Below are 21947 nucleotides of genomic sequence, written 5' to 3'. Positions count from 1 at the left end.
TTCATTAACGAACGGATTACTCGCTTACACCTAGTCATGGATTATTTCATATTTTTTTCCAAAATATTCAATATTTTATGGACATTTTGTGCTTAACCACAGTGAGTAAATTTCGTCTTTCGTGTATTGGGCAGTACAAAGTTCTTATCAACCCATGCGGCGGAGGAGTGATTGGAGATGTTCTGTCCGTTTTCTTAAGCTTCTTTTGCTTTTTCGTTGGCAGTGGAAGCGCCCACATGTTCTGCCTGTTTCAATAATAATTAATTATCTGATAACAGCTCCTACTTGCAAAAACGCCACGCCATTTAGCATCCGTGTTCTATTTTAAATCTATCCCTTTGGTGAGTTTAGTTCAAAGATGAATAATTTATTTCAAAATATCATCCCGGCGTTTCTCGACCCAAAGGTTAAATTGCAGTTCTTGTACGTTGTAGCTAAAAACCGCGAAAATGAATAGCAATTTCAATGAAAAGTTCAGAACTCATAATTTGAAATTCTGACACTTTATTTGTGAATCTTTGTATACAAAATTATCATTTTAATTACATAGAATCAATGAATAAGTTTCGATGTTTGTTTTCCATTCTAAAACAACTACATATTTTAAAACTACATAAATAATATTTTAAAACTACAGAAAAAACATAAAACTATTTTGTCAAAATTCTATTGATCACTCTAGTTCGAACATATTGAATGGTTTAAAAAAATCTAATTTTCAGTTAATAATCTACTAGCTGACCCGGCAAACTTTGTTGAGCCTTTGAACTTAGCAAATATCATGTACACATTTTTAAAATTTCCATATGCCTTTCTAGTTTTCGTTATTTGTTATGCATTTAATGTGTATTAGATTAGATAATCTACTCTGATCATTCAAGTGTTGATGCTTTTCCATAAAAACTAAAGCTGTCGGTCGTTTTAATTAAATACAACAGCGTTTAAGTGAAATACTAATTTCAAAGCAAATAATAAGATCCAATAAGGAGGTCTCGTGTCGTGCGCGAACCCGAACGGTTGTGTTCTCATGCTCCGGGCACATGTGGGAGCATCAAGCTCAATTCGAAAATTTATACCTAATCGAATCGAAAGTTTCTGTGCTTGTGAGAAAGTTAAAAACCCAGGTGATGAGTGCAAAGTTATTAATGAAAGCCTTATTAAGCATGTATCCATGCTTCAAAAATGTTTAAAAAAAATCCGAAAATGTGATTCCCAAAGCGCTAGTATTTTGTGGTATTTCGAAAAAGGAAAAAGTAAATCATGTGAAAACAGAATTGAACGTAGCAAAATTGTGTCGGTCGTGTCATAAACTCAGTGATAACTAATTGATTGTGCAACATTACGATATCGTGTTGTAGAAAAAGAAATTCTCATATTCGTGATTATGAATAAGTCAGCATTGCTGAAAACATCACGCTGACATGTTAAAACATGTTCATAGGGAGTGCGGCCTACGATTTTCATTGAACGGGAAATTGTCAGGATCGAAGCAAGCGATGCACGGCAGGATAAAACGACGAGGCGTAGAGAGAGCTGACAACGCGGTGAGAAGTTTCCATTTTATTTTTTCTTCTTTTTGTTTCTGCTGATGTTTCTACTTGTTTGCCCTGTTTTGACTGAAAAACACCGATTGCCTTTTCCTTGATTTTCAAATGATCTAATTTTCCCGATCAATGAAGACATATGAACCGTAATGTATAATTGAAATCATAAACTAAATACATGTCCATCTTTTATTGGACGTATTAGGGGGCTAAGTTTATATAATTTGGCAATTATATTTATGAAGTTCCTGGATATGTCAACAATAAAAGATAGAAAGACTAATCATAATTGCATGACCCATTTGGTCATTCGGCTATGATTGGACGGGGCTTATTAGCAATGAAAGTAGCCTCGGGATGTGCAGTTGCCATTCTGAAATGGGTTACTGGAATTTCAATAGAGCTAACAACACCAGCACCCGCGATTGAACAATTTTAATCAAACGGATTAATATTGGCTCTTTTGCATAACATACCTGCCAGCTCAGGGGGTCGTTGGATGGATTATACATACATACATACATACATTAGATTAGATAATCTACTCTGATTTTTATGATCATGCTTTTTATAACAATTTTATCTTTATCATTTTTATCAAGATATGAATGCTTAAGCACTGAACAAAGAAAATTAGAACATTAAATATTTTCATCGAATTTTTACTCAAAAGCTACTTTGAATCAAATGTTTATGGATTTTTTTACACTGTGATCTTGAATTCAACATCGGAAATGAAATTTAAAAAAAATCTGCGTTAATCCTAATCATTTTTCATTCTTTTTGTTTTGGTTCTTGGATCACATTTTTCTCGGAACTTATTTTTTTCATTTTCCAAGCTTCTTGTGTTCGAAGATTTACTTGAATCAAATATCTGTTTCGGACTTCTGATACTATTTAAGTGTTGGATTAAATTATGAGTTCTACGAAGTTAACATTATTCTTATCCTAAATTTCGTTTAGTTTTCAAGCATGAAAGGAAGAAAAGGAGATTATCTAACGTTTTCCCAATTTTCCAATTTGTTTCTTACATTGACGAAATTTTCACAATGAATCACAAAGCTGATATCATTCTAATCTCAAACTAACACAATACATTCTTAACATAAAAAAAAAAAACAAGTAAATCAATGGGTGTCTTATACTTGTTCGATTAAAATAAGACGTTCTCTTTGTGTTACCATTAAATATTAAAAGAAGGTTTTTTAATGGAATATTTCATTGTTATCTGTTTGTAAACGGGGCAAATTGAGGTAATCAGAATTTTTCCCGCACATATCCGGTCCTGTAAAATCCGGGCTATTTTATCTAAAAACCTAACAATATCCGGGCATTTGAATTCAAAAATGTCAATACGAAATCAAAAATAAAAGCACTTTTGAATCATTTTTGTCATCGAAACAGATTTTGAATCGAATTTTAAGCATCCGGAAACTGTTCATTATTATTAAATTAAAACTTGCTCAAAAATTTAGTTTTAATACGCAAAAAAAACTTGTTAGAGATTTTTTTTTGATTTTGCAAACAAAGTAAATCCGAGTTTTTTTTTTATTGTAAACCGGACAACCGGGCCGGACTAAACCTTTTAATTTTTGTTTTTTCAAATATCCGGGCAAATTTGGGTAAAACCGGGCAATCTGGCCAGCTTTGGATATATCAGGTTAAAAAATGTTAAAGTAGCTTTGATTCTGAGCGAAAATTACTTTTTTTTTGTAAATATGCTCCTTACTGGCTTATTGCGATTTTTTTCCACTTCATACGGAAGCTGAACAATCACATCAAAGTATCCATTTCATTGGTGCCACGTGACGAGTACATTAGCTATGAAGAAAGGCGCCAAAACTTCCTCCAACAAAAAGATTGAAAAGCATCAGTAAGCCTTGATTGCTTTTGGCGCCTTCCTACTCTGGACTGGTATAAGGATTGCTCCAAAATTGATGAGATTTGGATCCAATTTGAAGCAGTTCTAAACCGTTTGACAGTTAATGGAACACGATTTTGGTTACCAGTACATATTTACGCCTCCATTTTTATATATAAGATCTTTTCAATAAATAGTTCTTCTAGATATCGAAACCATGGTTAAAGCAATGACCATCTATATATATAAAACAGGGAGAGAGACAGCCCATACAGAAATGTGCGAACACGCATAATTCTTCACTGGATCATCCGATTTGCATGCGATTTTTTTTGTTGTGTTCGTCTTCACGCGAAGAATAACACAACGGAGAGATAATTTCAAAAATGTTTTTGTGGAATTTGCAAATTAATTTTTAGTTTTTATTCGTATCAAATAAAAGTCATGGCACCCAATTTCCATTTTTTTTCATTCGAATCACCCAGAGTAGGAAGGCGCCAAAAGCAATCAAGGCTTACTGATGTTCATCCATCTCTCTATAGGAAGTTTTGGCGCCCATTTTCGTTGCAAGTGTACTTTTCACGTGGCACCAGTAAAATGGGTACTTGGATGTAATTGTTCACCTTCCGTATGGAGTGAAAAAAAAAGAACGCAATAACCCGGCATGGAGTATACCTATTTTCGAAAATTGTCATTTTTGCTTCAGCATCAAGGCAACTTTAACATTTTTTAAGCTAATTTACCCAAAACTAGCCGGATTGCCCGGTTTTACCCGGACTTGACCGGGTAATTGATAAAACAAAATTTAAAGGGCCCGGTCAAGTCGTCCAGCCCGGTATTTCGGATTTTGATAAAAAAAACCCGAATTTTCCGGATTTAGTCATTTCATTTTTCAATAAAAAAAAATCTCTTAATAAGTTAATTTTTTTTTGAAATTTTGCGTACTAAAACGAAATTTTTTGAGCAACTTTTAACATAATAATCATGCATGGTTTCTGGATGCTTAAAATACGATTCAAAATTTCTGATGTGTTTCGAAAAAAAAAATTTATTAAAGTGCTTTTCGTTTTAATTTTTTTTTTTTTGAGTAGTTTCTGAATTTAGCCCAAATTTGATTGGTATTGCCCGAATTTTGGATTGACAATTTTGAAATCAAATGCCCGGATATTGTTAGGTTTTTTAGATAGAATAAATTTTTCTGACCAGGATACGCGCGGGAAAAATTCTGATCTTTTTTATTTACTCCGTTACTTTGTTTTGTTTATTTTCCGTTTAAATGAAAGACTGTCATATTATTCAAGAAAAATAATATTCTACGTATGACTGTGATAGTTTTGACATATCCAAAACAACTGTAGAATGAAATATTCCATTACAGAATCTTCTGTTCATATTTATGGTATAACACCAAGAGAACGTCTAATTTTTAATTAATTGAATAAGACGACCATCAATTGATTTACTTGGTTTTTGTAAACGTCAAGAATGTAATGAGTGAATTCGAGAATAGAATGATATTAACTTTGTAATTCTATGTGAATTTCATCAGAAAACCAAGGAAATGTTAGTTACTATCCACTTTTTCCTTTCATACTAAGGTGCTAAAAAACTAAACAAAATTAAGGATATAAATAAGGTAGACTTTGTAAAAATAAAATTCATAATTTGATCCAACACTTAGTATCAGAAATCAAGAACAGATAACTGGTTCAATAACATCTTCGAATACAAGAAGCTTGGAAAATAAAAATTTTAGTCTCGACGAAAATATGATTCAAGATCCAAAACAGAGATAATGAAAACTGAATTAGATTTGCAAAAACTTTTTTGAATTTCATTTCTGATTTTGAATTCAAGATCTCAAAGTAAAAAAAGATTTCATAACCGTTTGATTTGAAATTGCTGTGAATAAAAATTCCATGTACATACACATACAATGAATGTTCTAATTTTCTTTGTTCAGTGCTTAAGCATCCATTTCTCGATAAATATGATAAAGTTAAAGTCGATATGAAAAAGATGATTTTAAAAATTAATAGGAGATTATCTAATACAGAGAACATATCAAATGCATGACGGATAACGAAAAACAGAATGGTATATGAACATTTGTTGATATTGATATATTTGCAGCATAAAAAACAATCGAGAAATTTCATACCATGAAAAATGTTGTGCCATTTCTACAAATTTGGTACCTATATGATAAAGAAAATTTCAAACATGGTTTTGGCGAAAAAGGAAAGACAGTTGATCAAAACAGCTTAAAATGACGACACATTTCAACAAAACACTTTTTGGCACTTATCTTGGGGTTAATAGAAATTGAACATATCGGTGTCAAGAATCCTCTGTAAATGAAAAAAAAATTGTAAAACGGAAGAAAATAGATTTTTAACTTTATCCCAGAAGATATTCGCTTTCCAGTTTTGTTGGAAGTCAATCTTCTTCGAAAATTTTTGCCCCTGGAGGTAGGCACTACCATAATGTGACAGAAGTATTACGAAAATAGTCAAAAAATTGTGCCGATTCACTCCGTTTGAAGGTAACAATCCAGTTTCATTAGCGTAAATAATTATTTACCTATTTTGTGCTTATTTACATGTTCATTATTTTTGCGAAATTCAAAGGCTTAACGAAGTTTGCCGGGTCAGCTAGTTCATCAATAAAGACTGATTGATTCCATACAATTACTGAGCATATTTGAGTTGCCATCAGGCGGGGTTCGGTTGCTTCTCCTCTTATCAAGAAACGAAAATCTTCAAGATAATCAACATGCTAAATTGAAACTGTCAAAGTTTTGTTAAAAATATTTTCTTTAGTAGACATGCACATATGTAAGAAGAGAGTATTAAGATGACATTAACCACAAAAGTACAAAAAAAATGAATGCCAACGACACGCGACGTTCCCAAGCGGTCACCCATCTAAGTACTAATCGCGCCCGATGTTGCTTAACTTCGGTGATCGGACGAGAACCGGTGTTTTCAACATGGTATGATCGTTGACAAGCTAGCTAATTTTATTTGTCGTTCTAATTGGAATTTGTGCTGTGTAAATAATATGGAAAAACGGAGAGGGAGGAACAACATCGTGCAATCCCAATTTAAAAGATTCTCCATCTCCTTCTCAGTACGCTGTTATAACATCGCTTTCGACCGGGTCCGTTTCCCCTACCATACCTACCAACTAAGTCTTATTGGAAGCATTGGATTGGATTCAATGTTATTTCCCCTCTTGCGAGTATGGCACTCATACTTACAGAATATAGGTAAAAATAAACCGTAGGGTGCATGAAATGAAAAGAATTTTATGGAAGGGGCTCGTTAGAGCTTATTCTTATGAATCGCTAGAATCGTTTTGACTTGCCGGTAGGTATATATTCTTGGTTGTTCTAGTACATCCTTGTCCTAGCTTCGGCTGGACATATACTAAAATTGGAACGATACAGAGAAGATTAGCATGGCCCCTGCGCAAGGATGACACGCAAAATCGTGAAGCGTTCCACATTTTTTTGATGATTTACTTTTGGTCGAATTGGAAAATATTATTGACAATAACGCCTCGACTGGACGGACGGTTCCATAAATTTCCAGGTGTTTTTGGAGCCTTTTTAATGTTACTTTATTAATGATTGTTTTTCGTTGAAGCTATCGATCTTCGTCTATAATTTCTTTTGTTTCTATATTTCTCTTAGCGGAAAAACAAACTTTAACTTTAAAACTTAAACTTTAAACTCCGAAAGTATGAGCTGAAAAGTTTCAATAAGGAAGCAGAACATCAGAAATCAGACCAAACCATACGGATCCAGACGAAAGCATAATGCATAGTTAGATTAAAATTACGTTTTGCTAGTTAGTCCAAACTACGTTTCTATAAAGTTTACACTAAATCAAATGTAAATTGTTTGGGTTAGAACTTGCTACCTCATTATGAAGAATAATGAAGAATGTATATAGTTAGTAACCCATTTTTCCCTCAAACCCTCCGACCATTTCATAAGGGGCAAAAGTGGCTGTCTGATTTATGGCGTGCTGTGGTCAACACCCCCTCCTATTTCGAGTACCCCTTTAAAGCGATTCTACGCCGTTTGAATCTGTCTGAAAGGCACGTTTTAATAAAAGCAGGACTCGTAATTACGTCATCGTTCGCGTGTAGCGTCCACACCGCAAGGAAAATTAAATGACCCACCGCTACAAATTTGTTGTTTACAGTTGTATTGGAACATTGGTCACTTTCCCTACCAAACAGGACATCAAGTGTCGAGTAGGTGTAATGGTAGCAATATTGATTTTTTTTAGCTCTGTTAGTGGTTTTATGAATGGAATGCCGGATCCTGGATTTGTTTTGACTCTCGTGGCCAGCTTGGGTTACCTGGCTGACCACTGTAGCGCAGGGCATTTGGTGGTCAGCTTACTAGTCATGTAGATGGGCCCCTCTGGAGAAGACGTTTTGGGACTTTTTCTGGGTATTCTTGTATTGGTGATTATGAAAAAAGCAGTTTCTTTCAAGGTTTTGAAAATTAAAAAAAACTTATTACTGATGGCTAAATATAATTCTCTTTTCTTTTTCCTTTTCAGTTGGGCGGCAAAGACTGTGCCCCAAGCATAGGTGCACGCCATCTTGGTGAGGGAGGTGGCGGCGGCGGTGGTAGTTTAGATCGAAAGAAACCTTTTTCGCGGCCTTTCAACAAGTCTCGTCTGGAAGTTCCTCCATCTTCGTCTGGAGGGGTAGCCGCATCTGGAGGCGCCGGCGCTAATCATAGGATGTCCAGTCCATCTCCATCGGATACCAACGCTTTGATAAGACAAAACAATGAGCTACGCCATCGTTTACAGGAGGAGGCCAACAGCTACCGTAGACGGTTGGAAACCTACAAGCAAGCTCAAAACAATCAAGCTGCTCTGGTTAGCCGCCTCCAAGCGAAAGTACTTCAGTACAAGCAACGCTGCTCGGAGTTGGAGCAAACTCCACCCCCGAGTGTATGTCCCAACAACTATTCCACCAGAGAGCCATCACCCGGTCGCCATCGGGGCTCCACTGGTACGGTCTGTCCGGGCCCTAGCTCTTCCGGCCCGACTTGTGGAGTAACAGGAGTAGGCGGTTCGGCACCGCTTAGCCTGCCACCTTGTCCTATCGCTCGCGAACGCTCACGATCCCGGTCTCGTTCGCAATCGCCCTGTCGCAAGTACGCCGAGGGCAGCCACGATCAAATCCGTCATCAGCTCGACGAGGAACGTCGACGGTAAGTTTTTAAATAAAGGCTCACACGTGTTCGAGGTCACTTATCAATTCTTCGTTCTGCAGCTGTGAAAAACTTATGGTCGAGAACTCCTGTCTGCGTCAGCAGCTTGAGGAGTCCCAACGAACCAACGATTCATTGACGAATGATCTCCAGAAGCTTACCAGTGATTGGGAAAGCTTGCGGGATGAACTACTCAGTAAGGAGGACGAATGGAAGGAAGAAGAACAGGTAAGTTTCACGCAAATTATAAATAACTCAGACCAAGGTTGTTGGTAATAATATTATCAGGTTTCTGGCTTTCACAGTAAGTAGGCGAGCTAAGAGCGGTGGTTTTCGTTGAGTTTGTTTTCTAGTTTTGGAGGTTCTGTGAATTGTAAAACGCAAATTAAGAAACATTGAGATTGTTAAATATTTTAAGTTTACCAGAAATTTTTCGTAGGAATCATGTTGAATCTGCGGAATCCATTAGACTTAAAACACATTTTGAGCAAACCTGGAGTACGAGTTAGCTGAAGTGTTCGTCATAGCAAAGCGTTTAATTTGCACAGCTTTGTTAAAAGCAACGTGAAAAATGTTTGAAGCAATTGAAAATAAATATACGGTCCCTCAAAAGATGTTGCATCAAAAAAGTTATAATGCCAACGACACGCGACGTTCCCAAGCGGTCACCCATCTAAGTACTAATCGCGCCCGATGTTGCTTAACTTCGGTGATCGGACGAGAACCGGTGTTTTCAACATGGTATGATCGTTGACGTTAAAGAGTGCGATTTTACTTCTTCACACGACACCAGTTCTTTGAAATTCCATAACTCATGTATCGAAAAATCAAAAAGTCGTAAAATATGATATTTAATGTTGATAATTTAAATGTCTACGGTGGAATTAAAAAGATTCATTTTGGTGTATTTTTCTTCAAATTACCTTATTTTATTTTTTTTTTCAAAAACATTATGAAAAAGTAAACGAGTGATGTAATGTGTTATCGCTAGCGAAGCATGGGGAACAATAATGTAGGTTCAGATGCCCTGCCCGGCTGGACTAGGTTCAATATCAGGAAATGATGAGGCGGGCTGCTCTGCGGTGCGCGGTCGCTGATGCCGGTTGCCCGCAATAACTTGTTACGACTAAACAACCGGCAGAATCGAAGCTGATCCTGATATCCAACTAACCTCAAAGAGATTTTTTAATAGAAAAAAATGCATGTTTTGAATATCCATGGTTAACTCATAAAAGTATTTATAGTAGAAACACTATTTATATGGAAAGTTTCAGTACTTGTTAAGTTCCGATCAGCGTTTCGTAAACCGTGTTAAATCTAGAGTTGAAATTTCATCCTCAAGTTTATAGATAGAAAAACGATAAACCAAAGAATTAAATTGAATGAAACTTAATCACCTCTACTTGTTAAAAATTTCAAACGTTGTTTCCCGCACCGTAAAAGCTCAATAAAGGCTCAATAATCAAATAAACGAATTGTAAAAAAAAGGCTCAATAAGGGGAACCATATGAAGTGTTAATTTTTTATTATGTAGTTATGAAGAAAATTAAAAAACTCACATGTATTTTCACCTATGTAGGCATTCAACGATTATTACAACAACGAGCACACGCGGCTGCTGAAAATGTGGCGCGAAGTGGTCAACGTTAAGCGGATGTTCAAGGAGATGTCATCGACCACCAAGATGGAGTTGGGCCGAATGCACTTGGAGCTTACCGGAACCGGGCGCGAGGTGGCCGGTGCTTGCAGTGGTGTCTCCGTCAACCTCAGGCAAACATCTAAAATTGAGGTAATTGTACGCATTATTCTTAAATCCCACTTTTGATTTTTTTTTCTTTTGCAATGTTTATTTGTTGTTCAGGAAGCGCAACAGATGCACATCGAACGGGAGAACATGGATCTGAAATCCCAGCTCGGTGATCTGAGGATGCAGTATGAGAATGCCAAGCTGGAGATTTCCCAGAGAGATCAGCGGGCACAACAAATGGTCCAGGAGCTGAAAATGATGGAAGAACGTTACATTCAGGCTGAAAGTCAGGTGGGCCATACTCAGCGCCTCAACGACGAAATGGAAAGACTTCAGGGAGCCCTGAGGGATATTGCTCACGCTGTGGTCCAAGATGCGGAAACTACGGCTACAGCAGAAGCAGAAACCTCTACCCATCATTTGCATCTGTCACAATCAAGTGGACTTCCGGCACCTCCCCGGTCTCCTAAGCGTGGTCCGGTGCGTACATCACAGGCCTTCGCCGAAGGTACCATCTCAGCAGTTCAGGCTGCTCTGCACAAGTACCAGCTGGCCATTCACGATTTGCAGGTCAAGTTGCAGACCAATAGCGATGCTCTCTCGGCTACCCGTAAGCAGTACGACAACTGTGAACACACTAGAGATGTTTTGAGCAGCAAGGTGGCTGAGTTGACGGAAAAACTGGACTCTGCCAATCATCAGTTGTCGGAGCTGTTCAAAGAACGGGACAGCCTACAGAAAACGTTGGATGGGCTACGCACCGATAAGCACTCCGTCGAGAGGGGAAAAGCTGAACTGAATTCAATTGTGAGTCTCATTCAAATGTTAACAAATTTATTTTTGTAAAAAAACAACTCTCATTCGCTTTTTTAGGTCGATTGTCTGAATACCGATTACGAGAAACTGCAAAATGTCAATAGTAAGTTGCAGAAAATGTATGACAATCTGGAAGAGGAGAAGAAGATGCTTGAAAGTGAACTGCAACGAGTTCAAAAAGACAAGGATATTCAAGAAATGAATTTAAGGTAAGTGAAACTAGGGAGCGGATTAACTAAGATTTTTTTTTTGTAATTTTGTTATTAACGTCAAAACTAAGGCTTCAGCCAATTCGGATCGTATTGGTTTGAGGCATAAGTCGTGTAATATAGATATAAGCAATTAAAAAAAACGTAAGGCTTTCCCCGTTTTTCAACAAAGTTTAGTTAACATTATTTTGGATTGACCCGAATGACAATTGTTAAAGGGTCTTTAATAAATATTATTAATAATAATTATTATTTTCGAGGGTTTTTCTAGTTGAAATTTTTGTATGCAACGATTGTTCTTTGCATTGCATTTTGCAGGTTTATTTGAAGCTAAGAGAAATAAATAAGGTTTTTGGCGACGAAAGTTTTAGAAAAATCAAACCATTCCAAAATTTGTAAACCTTCAGATAAACACTTCAGTTCGTTCAACTGTGTTCTGATACTTTTTAATTAAGTGTTTGTTTGAAACATTAACAACTAAAAGACATTTTTGTTGTTTTTTTCTTTTTCCGGAATTTTCATCTTAAAAGATTAATTCCTAAACTAATAATAGAACACAGAACAAAAAAAAAACACGAAACAAAAGCTATCTAAAAAAGTTTGTTTATTTTAAAGCCAATCTGTAAAAAGACAAATCAATCGGAGGAAACTTCCAGTTAAATTTTAGGTGACAAGGTGATGTGGAAAAAAAAGAAATGGGAGCGACCGTGACAGGACTCGAACCTGCAATCTTCGGATCCGAAGTCCGACGCCTTCTCCATTAGGCCACACGGTCAGATGTTGTGGTTGATGATTAAAGCTTTACTTGAATCCAGATGATGTTTTGATGAATGCAAATGTGTATGAGTCAAACGATGTACATCTGTACATCTGTGTTTGTTAGTATGTTTTTGTAAATATGGAGAAATTTATGCCTCGAATTTGTTCAGCAATTTTTGTCCATGTAGGAACACGCCAAATAAACTTAAGCATTCTGAAGATTTTAAAGGAAATCGATAATTCTTATAATTTTTGAGTTACAAGCCTTGTAATAACGAAACCAAACAGTTATTACAGGAAAAATTCCATCCAACTGATTCGGATTTTGTTAGAGTTCTTCTATGGGCTGACATGGATTATCTCACATAAGGTACATGATTGGTTGTGTATCGTGGCCAGGAACGCTCACATACATTGAAAAACATTTGTGAAGGTGAAAAAAAATGCCCCTCCGTGACAGTGTCACTGATTTGACACTGCCGTGACCAGGATTCGAACCTGGGTTACTACGGCCACAACGTAGGGTCCTAACCACTAGACGATCACGGCTATCGGGGCAGATGTTTGGTAGTTGAAATAGAAAGGTATTTATTTATTTTTTTATTTATTTAACAAAGGTTTTATTAGGCCCATTACTTAATTCAAAGTTTTTCTGGCCGATGGTCAATATACAAAGTAATCTATTTTTTAAATCTAAGGTTGGGTTTGTTAGGGATAGGGAAGGGGAAGGGGATAGGTTTATTTTTTAACTTTCTATCATGCGAAACCGTGGCTGAACTACACTGGCTCGCATAAGTGAAGATGAGGGTTTCATTGTTTTTGCTCTGATCACTGTTCACTTCCATTTCTGGATTGGAGGATGAGCGACGTAAAGGTTGAGGATCATTTCTTTTTTTTGGTGGTGAATCCGTTTGCACATTTGCGCTAGGTTTTTCGGTTGGTGCTGGTAAATTCGGTTTTTGATGGCTTCGTTTGGTGTTCGGATTGGGTTGAAGCTGCTTTTGTTGGACCTCGTTCGGCTTGGTGCTTGAAGACTTCGGGTTTTGATGATTATTAGCTGTATGCGGCTGCAATTTGGCTACGCTAGCGTAGCTGGTGTTGAAAATGCTAGTGGTGGATGTTATGCTTTTCCGTGCTTCGGTTAGGGAGATATTCAGGTCGATGGCGAGTTTAAGTGAGGCGGCTTCGTTTTTCCAGATCTTGCAACTTCGGTCAACTGGACTGTGGTTTTCTTTGCAATTCAGGCAAAACGGATCATTGCGACACGTGGTGCTTTCGTGTTTTCCGGAGCATTTGATGCAAGCGATTTGGTTCGTGCATTTGGTCTTCGGATGACCGTATTCCAGACATTTTCGACAAAGTAGGGGCAACGGATAATAAACGCGGGTTCTCAATCTTAAAAGACCGAAGTCTATAAACTCGGGTATCACGGTGCTGTTAACGGTTAAAATAAAAGTCGACGTTCCAACGATTCCGTTTGACGTTTTTTTGGTGATGCGCTGCACTTTGGTAATCTTTTGAGGTATGAGTTCTGCGAGAAGTTCTTCGTTTGTCATTTCACCGACCTCATGACATTGAACCACAAACTTTCGGGTGTTTAAATTCGGATGGCGACCGATTTCTATTTTTGTTCCATCGATTAAACTTTTTAATAGTTCGAGTTTTTTAACTTGCTCTTCGTTCCGCACTTTCAACACATACCACTGGTTCTTGCTATCATAGTATCCACTTTCGATTTTACCGGCATGTTTTTCAATTGACTTGCCGATTGTAAAAGGATTCTTGGGGATACTTTGACCACCCATTCCTCGAAGGAACAGGTAATGTAAGCGACCGGACAGGTTATTTCGGTCCATCCAAACAGGAAGCTTCCTGTCTGGATGATCGCCGGGAGACGGGCTCATGGCCACGCACTTTTCGATTTACGCACCAAAATTCTACACTAGCCTTATGTCACGAGAGAAGAAAAAATCAACCGAACTCGATCAAGGCTGAGAGGAAACTGGAGAAAGGTATTTGAAGGTAGTAAATTTCTTTTTTTTCTTTTTGATAAAAAATAATTTTCGTTTCTACACCCTGCGAGCCGAAGTTAACAATAAAATTTTTATTGTTAACTTCGGCTCGCAGGGTGTAGAAACGAATCTTGTATACCTGCGGATTCGTAAAACGCATATTTTAATCAAAATCTTGGTAAAAAATAAATAAATTTGAAAACACATGTACGGAATAACATAAGTTTCTTTTTTGTAATTTCTTTATTTGAATTGACTCAAGTTTCATGTCATAATGCTGACTAGAACGAAAAATAATAATACTGGAATACGCTCCATATTTTTTTTTGTATTCATGGGGATTCCAAATCGGGAATTTTAACACATTAAAGACTGCAAAAAAAACTTTGACGAAAAATGCCTAAATTCGGCATTCCATATCTCCGACACCAAAGGATCACAATCTTTAAAATTTTTATTTTTGAGTTACCGTAAGTATTGTGTTTTATTTTGTAGAATTTAGTTTCACTATTGAATTTATTACATTAAAGTTATGCTTTTAAGTAAGAGCAGCATACTCTCAGCCTCTCGGTGAGCAAAACACGGGATATCTCGTATTTGGTCCGCTATGTGTTAACTTATGAGATGTAGAATTTCTCAGATGACTAAGTACTTTTTTGTTATATTGGATACAAAAGATAGAGCTTCTTTTTTCAATTTTGAATAAGAATTGTATAAATAAGAAATATATCTAGATAGGTAAAAGTTGGTATAAATTTAAAATATTCCAAAGATCTTATGCCATATTTTTTCAAAGCTGGGTTTGCAAATGATTCTTTCAAAATAAAAACGCCTTCGAGTTTCGAATCAAGTTGTTTTTGTGAGTAGCACGTGGCGCTTACTATTTAATGCTTGATACTTGATAGGAATTCCCAGTTCGATGTCCTACCTAAAACCAACTTTTTTTTGCTATATTTGAATAATTGAAATCATTATCATTCATCCTTTTCCAGAGCGGAAGAAGAACGGTCCAGCCGGCTGCGAGAGGAAACTATAACCCTACGGGAGGAACTGAACAAGTTGTACCTGTCACGGGATCTGTTAGAACAGCAGCGTATCGAATCCGACGGGTTGCTCAACATGATAGAGAAACAGAAGATCGATCTGGAGTTTGAACTGGAACGGATTGTCAACGAAAAAGACGGTCTGAACATGACGCTGGAAAAGAAAAGTTGTTCCAACGAACATTTGGAGGTGGAAATAAAACAGCTCAAGGGAACCATTGCTCAGCTGGAGGACGAGCGGAACAAACTCAAGAACCAGGTTTCCGATCAAGGAGTGGATTTGGCAGCTCTGAAGAAGGAACTTATTTCCGCCGAGCAAGCCCGGCTGGATTTGGATTCCGAAAAACTAACCATCAGTGAACGGTTGAAATGTCTGGAAATGGAGAAGGACAAGATCGAACAGGAGCTCAGCTGCGTGGCCCGTGAAAGAAATGATCTGAGCAACCAGCTGGCAATGATTTCTCGCAAGAAGGAAACTATCGGGGAGGAAGTAATGCGGCTGAGACAGAGGTTGGAGCAGGCCAATGAAATGAACGCTCGGTTGAACCGGAATCTAGAGGAGCTTGTGAAAGAAAGCGAAGAAAAGGCTGTCATTATCGAAGGACATGAGAAGGAGCTGCAAAGACTTCAGGTATGTGGCTTTTAAAAAAAATTTTCCAAGTCCAAATGAACATTTCTCTAGTTTTTTTTCTACGAAAATTTGAAAAAAATCTTACAACACTTAAATTTATTTTAAGAAAATAGACAAAATTGTTCAAAAAAATCCTGCGTCGGCCGGGAATCGAACCCGGATCAACTGCTTGGAAGGCAACTATGCTGACCATTACACCACCGACGCCATGTTGCGGAGGTTGCTCAAAGCATTTCAAATGCAACTTGCTATTTTTTTTCCTCTTATTTTCCCAAACACTGATACAAAAGAGTTTCCTTTTTTCAGGAGCAACTTGCATCGCTCCGCAGCGAAAAGGAATCCTTGGAGGCAGTTCTTTTCGATACCAACACATCGCTGGAGGAAGCCGAGGCCAAAAAAGATGCGCTCGAGCGAGAGAATCAGGATTTGCTCATCAAACAAGAGTCCCACAAAGCGCTTATTGGACGGCTCCAGAAGGACCTGGAAAATTCCGAGCGACGCGCACAGGACATCAAAATTCAGCTCACCAATGCCGCTGCCAACCAGGAGGCAGAATTCTTGCAGAAACTTAACAATTTGCGAACCTTTGGCGAAGAGAATATTAAAAAATTAAACGAAGAAAAAGAAAACATTCGAAATTCGTTGGAAAAACGAATGAGTCAGGCGTTGCAGGCGCTTGAGAATACCAAAGACACGGAAATTCAAAACCTGAAGGAACAAATCGAGGCGCTCCAGATGCACCTGGAGGCACTCAACCAACAACATGAAGAAATAATTCTTCGCGCAGAAAACGAAAAGCAACAGGCCCTGTTGATTGCGCACCGGGACAAACAAGCAGTCATAGAGAAGCTAGACCACGTGACACGGGAGCTGAAGAACGAACTGGAAAATAGCGATCGTCTCAAGCGGGAAATGGCCGCCCGACAGGATAAGGATCGCACCACAATCGGTTGTCTGCGGGATGAAATTGCCAAGATGCGCACAAAAATGGAAGAAGCTCGAATCCGTGCTGAAGAAGAGCTCAATCGATTGGAGGTGCTCCAAGGTGCTTTGCGAGAAGAGAAAGATACTGCCTTGAAAGAAATCGAAGAACTCAAGGTGCAGGTGCGTTTGTCCGAAGATCGTTGCGATTCTATAAATCTACAGTTGCAAGATTCTCTGAGAAAATTAAAGGAAGGTTCGTATTGCTGCATTATTTTTCTGCTTTTCGGGTTAAAAACTTTAAAACGATTGATTTACATTTTAGCTGACAATTGCATTGATGCAACCAGAAAGGAGTTGACTGATACCCGTCGCACTTTAGCTGATAGTAACATTGAACGGGACAAATATGCCAACAGCAACAAGGAGCTGAGGGACCACGTGAAACGAGTCGAAGGCCAACGTAGGGAGCAAGCTAGATCTATGGATGATGCTTTGCAAAAGATTGCAGGTAAGTGTTTTTCTTTATGCTTAGTCATAGTCATAATATGTACAAATGAACATTGGCATTATTGTTAACATTATTAACAGGTCTTGAAGAATCACGCAACCTATTGGAACAGGAGAAGGTTCGCTTGCAAACCATTCTAAAGGAAACCGAAAATAACGTAACCAAATTGAATTCGGAGCTATCGACTGCCCAAACCAGCATGCAACAGTTACAGTCGCAATCAACTCAAAACGACGCAGCAGAGAAAGAACTGCAGGCCAGACTCACCAACGAATCTGAGGAAAAGGAACGCATCCTACAGGAACTACATCAGATCAAGAAACAGATGTCTGATCTGGAGGGAACGTTGTGTGCCACCCGACAAGAACTGGGTCGCGCCCGCTGCAAGGCTAATCAGGATGAACATCGGTTCCATCAGCGTGAGCAGGAGCTGTGCGCTCGCATGGAAGATGGGCGAGGACGCGAGAAACGACTCGAAGATCAGAAACATAATTTGGAAGTATGCCTTGCAGATGCAACGCAACAAATTCAGGAACTCAAAGCACGACTGGGCGGTTCCGAAGGTCGAGTACGTGCTTTAGACGAACAACTGGTACATCTAGAGAGCATGAAGAAGGAAACAGAAAATAAATTGAGTTCGATAGGGCACACTTTGCGCCGAATCGCCGGAATTCAGATGGATGGCTCGGTCAGTTTGCCTTACAGGTTGCTGAGTCCATCGAGAAGGTAAATTGACGATTTTCATCTTGCGATTCTATTTGACGTTTTATTATATTTCTCAGATACAGTCCTGCAAGGGGACGCAGCGAGAGAGACGACTTCCATCATCACCACCATCATCATCATGAGACGCGTAGCCTATCTGGGGACAACGCGATCATCGATGTAGATCCGGAAATGGTCCGAAAGGGAGTGCGTCTTCTTATGCAACAGGTAGCTCAGATTGAGCGTGAACGCGACGATTTTAAGATGCAACTGTGCTCAGCCAAAAAGCAACTCCATGAAGGTGGTGACAACCAGATGCGCCTGGAAGCGAAAATCTGCAAGATGCAACAGCACAATCGTGCGATCCATGAGGACAAAACCAATTTGGAAGCAAAATTGGCACAAAAGACTAGCGCATTACAGTCGACAGAGGAGAACTTGAAGCAAAAAACTGACGAGCTGAACATCACAAGGGAGAAGGCGAACCATCTGGAGCAATCTTTGGGAACAACTACTGAAGAAAAGGGTCAACTCGAAGAGCGGTTGGAAAAATGCAGACAGGCGGTGTGTAGATTGGAGTCTGACAAACGCCACTTACAGGATGAGTTGACAAGAACTGAGGGGAGAGCATCGAAACTTGATTTACAGCGTGTCGCATTGGAAGGAGATATTCAACGTCTACAAATGGCAATGCAAGAAAAAGATTGCACCATACGTAATCTCAAGGAACGATTGGAAAATAATCAACGATCGATTACGCAACTTGAAGATCGTTGCTCGGCCCTAAAGAGCACTGTTGATCAGTTGAAGGAACGATTGCAGGCAGCAGCAATTACCGAAACGGAACTACGAGGCGAGATTGCTGGTCTGCAACGACACAACGCTGACCAGGCGCACACATTTGCCCTGGGTCAGGACAAACTGAAACAGGTCCAAAAGTCGTTGACTACCAGCGAAAATGAACGCAGAGTACTTTCTGAACGACTAGATGCTGCTCAGCATACAATGAACGAGCTAAGACGCAACCAACAGGCAGCACAGGATCAAACGCAGCGCCTACAGGAGCAGATCGCTGAATGTGAGGTGCAAAAGTCGGCTCTCGAGTCCCAGCTACGCTTGGCCAAGTGGAATCAGGAAAATGCCGAGCAGTTTGGAGGTGGAACCGGGGGCGATCAGGATCTCGCCCGTCAGTTGGTCAACTCACAACGAGATCGCAACGAGTTGAGAAATAAGGTACTGAATTTACATATTATATTAAATTCCAAAGATTTACGCTTTCAATAATCTTTTAAATTAATGTACAGGTCGAAGCTCTCAACGAAAAGGTTCGCCACATGGAGAATGAAAAACGCGGTTTAGAGAGGGGCAGTAGCAAATTTTCCAGCCAGGTTCCATTCGATAGATCTGAAAAGGAGCGGTATGCTGGAGACGTTACGGGTGAAATGGACTCAAACCGATTGGATACCAGTGGCAACTATGGCGCTGGTATTTCCAATACTCTTAAAAGTAATAAATCGAGCTGTGGGCTGGATCACGCTCAAATCGAACAGGAAAGCCGAGAGTTGCGCATCAAGGTTCGTCGCTTGGAAACCCTCCTTGCCGAAAAAGAAGCCGAATTGGCCCGAGCAAAAACTAAAATGCTAGAATCGCCAGCCAAATCGATGGGTGGTGGTTCATCGGTAGATGTCGAGAGGTATCGCAGCGCTCAATTGCAGGCAGAACGATTGCTTGACGCTCGGGAGCAATCACACCGGCAGCATGTTCTGCGCCTGGAGAACCAAATTTCTATGCTCCGGGAGCAACTGGCCCAGGAAGCCAAACGAAGACAGATGTATATTTTACGAAGCTCCCGAGCGGGACGAGAAATGCAACAACTCCGGCAAACGTTGGGCGACTCGCTGCGGAACGTGGCTCAAGATCCGCTCGATTCAACGCTCTTGGAAAGTGAATCGCGAAGGTTAGTTTTTGTTATATTTTACAAGTTTTAAAACTTAATGATGTTTTTGAGAAGTGGAATTGATTTTTTTTTAAAACAATTACGTGTTTTTGGTTATCCTGATTCTTGATATGTTCCTAGTTAGAAATAAGCTTATATTTTTTCCTATTTCAGATTGGACAGTGCAGTATCTTTGAGCTTGCCTCCAACGACGAACTCGAGACGTGATTGTGACCGGAGTTTGAGCCCAACGACGTATCGTTAAGTGCCTAAATCGGATAATGGTAAGATTTCGTGATTTAAACTATTGGAACTTGAATATTATTTCCAAGCGTATCTAAAAAATGTGGGAACAATAGCAAACTTATTCGAAATAATTCACTGCCGAAAAAAGGGTACCGACATGAGAAAGCAAAAACTTTTACCTACATGCTGATCAATTTAAAGAAACCAGTTTAATTGAGAAAAAAATGTTAGTAGGTAGTTTTTTTCTTTATGTACCTACATTTTTTCGATGGTTTTAAAAATGCTTACATATGTGTTCGTATACCGTGTATTATAACAGGTGTAATCATTTTACCGGGTTCATATCCTTTTAAAGGCAATGGTAGTATTTGATATCTATTTTTTACTTTATAATCCATGAAAAACGAGATTTAATCCTTACACATCGAACGAAATCTAGTCTCTTAGCAAAAAACATTGGAATGCTTGTTCATAATAACAACCGTTAAAATCAAATTTGGATGTACGTCAATTTAGCAATAAGTACGATTCTTCATATCTCAATCAAAATCTGGTGTTAATCTAATTTTTTAAATAATTGTTTAAACACGTTTTCGTTTGAATTAAAACTGCTCGAATTGAAAAAAATATATGAAAAATCGAGCAACTTAAAAGCGCGTTTTCACGATACTATCATTTGGGCATTTACACTTCTCTGATCCTAAGCGCCTCAATTGTTTGACGCCGAAAGTTTTGTACTAATTTTTTGTTGAAAATCTTAGATTCATTCTATTAGACTCCGGAACATGAGAAAAATTTCATTAATTCAGAAAGTTCTCAAGATTTCCGACGAGTTTGGAATATCATCTAGTGTAGAGCTTACTCGAAAAATTGAAACCGTAGGGATAACGATAACCCAAAAAAAAATTAACTCGAAATACCTAATCAAACATAAAACCAAAAGTTTGTTCATCAAAACAAACTTATTTGTTGATTGATGAAATAAATTTACTCAAACATCGATTTTAAAATAAAAATTTATACCGACAACGAACACAACTAATATACTTAAACAAAATCTGCAACTAAACGCTTACCTACCAACAATCAGCAATCATCGAATACAATCAAAGCGCGCACAAAACATTTTTAGATCACTCCTAGCCCTCCTTTGGCCCAGTCCAAAGGAAGACGTGTAGAATAAATAGAAGCAATCCAAAATCATCCATCAGAAACTGCTCGCACCCCATAAACTAAAATATTCATTCATTCACCGAAACGACACTTTATTCTCGAAATTACTCAATTAGTAGATTCAACCCGAATAACTGCAACATACGAGAGAGTTATTCGGATAATATTAGGAAAAAATCAGAGTGACTCCGTCTATTCTTTGCGAAGAATAAATCAATTGGGATTGACCGGAGTCCTACTATAACCAAAAATTTCAACTAATGCTTTTTGTAACGAGTAGCATCACGAAAGATAGTCATTAAGCTTAAAGTCTATGTAGAAACGTGAATTACGGGTTTTGTTTGAAAAAAGTTACGAATAACTGCGAATATTTTGAATATTTAACATTTGGTAGGGTGAGGTAGGGTTTTTTGTTTCTACAGTGCCTGTTTAGCTTAATTTTCCAACTTAAGCTGATCTGGAAATTGAAACCTAACCGAAATATCTTTATTTGCGAATGAGACTTCTCACTACCAAACTGCAATCGTGAAATAAATTAAGCTGTATTCCGAAGATTATGGTTTTATGATTGGTTTGTGATATATCACC

At 38.4% G+C, this 21947-nt stretch overlaps 1 protein-coding gene and 6 non-coding genes across 9 annotated transcripts in view; 2 read left to right on the top strand and 5 right to left on the bottom strand.

The window, feature by feature from the left end:
* The window catches only part of LOC129759491 (rootletin), a 47062-nt gene extending 25149 nt beyond the window's left edge, over nt 1-21913 (top strand). The window contains exons 1-13 of one of the 3 annotated variants that reach the window (XM_055756965.1): nt 7781-7917; nt 7986-8650; nt 8713-8878; nt 10230-10439; nt 10512-11204; nt 11271-11422; nt 15186-15867; nt 16174-17044; nt 17114-17299; nt 17380-18025; nt 18082-19237; nt 19309-19961; nt 20115-21913. In XM_055756965.1, coding sequence (XP_055612940.1) covers nt 7834-7917; nt 7986-8650; nt 8713-8878; nt 10230-10439; nt 10512-11204; nt 11271-11422; nt 15186-15867; nt 16174-17044; nt 17114-17299; nt 17380-18025; nt 18082-19237; nt 19309-19961; nt 20115-20205 — 6255 coding nt within the window. In that variant the 5' untranslated portion in view covers nt 7781-7833 and the 3' untranslated portion in view covers nt 20206-21913. Of the gene's footprint in view, nt 1-7780; nt 7918-7985; nt 8651-8712; nt 8879-10229; nt 10440-10511; nt 11205-11270; nt 11423-15185; nt 15868-16173; nt 17045-17113; nt 17300-17379; nt 18026-18081; nt 19238-19308; nt 19962-20114 lie in introns of those variants that run through there. The other 2 variants (XM_055756966.1, XM_055756964.1) reach the window with 2 other exon arrangements.
* LOC129759494 (5S ribosomal RNA) lies at nt 6296-6414 on the bottom strand. The gene has a single exon (XR_008740180.1). It is a non-coding gene; the product is annotated as a 5S ribosomal RNA (ribosomal RNA).
* On the top strand, nt 6813-6919 carry LOC129759495 (U6 spliceosomal RNA). Its single transcript, XR_008740181.1, has one exon. It is a non-coding gene; the product is annotated as a U6 spliceosomal RNA (small nuclear RNA).
* On the bottom strand, nt 9287-9405 carry LOC129759493 (5S ribosomal RNA). The gene has a single exon (XR_008740179.1). It is a non-coding gene; the product is annotated as a 5S ribosomal RNA (ribosomal RNA).
* Trnar-ucg (transfer RNA arginine (anticodon UCG)) lies at nt 12125-12197 on the bottom strand. Its single transcript has one exon. It is a non-coding gene; the product is annotated as a tRNA-Arg (tRNA).
* On the bottom strand, nt 12659-12730 carry Trnah-gug (transfer RNA histidin (anticodon GUG)). Its single transcript has one exon. It is a non-coding gene; the product is annotated as a tRNA-His (tRNA).
* Trnag-ucc (transfer RNA glycine (anticodon UCC)) lies at nt 16003-16074 on the bottom strand. Its single transcript has one exon. It is a non-coding gene; the product is annotated as a tRNA-Gly (tRNA).
* Nucleotides 21914-21947: the final 34 nt, after the last annotated feature.

The sequence above is a fragment of the Uranotaenia lowii genome, unplaced genomic scaffold, assembly GCF_029784155.1.
Source record: "Uranotaenia lowii strain MFRU-FL unplaced genomic scaffold, ASM2978415v1 HiC_scaffold_167, whole genome shotgun sequence".
NCBI classification, from domain to species: domain Eukaryota; kingdom Metazoa; phylum Arthropoda; class Insecta; order Diptera; family Culicidae; genus Uranotaenia; species Uranotaenia lowii.
Note: the sequence above shows the minus strand (reverse complement) of the source record. Positions and strands in the feature narration are given on the sequence as shown.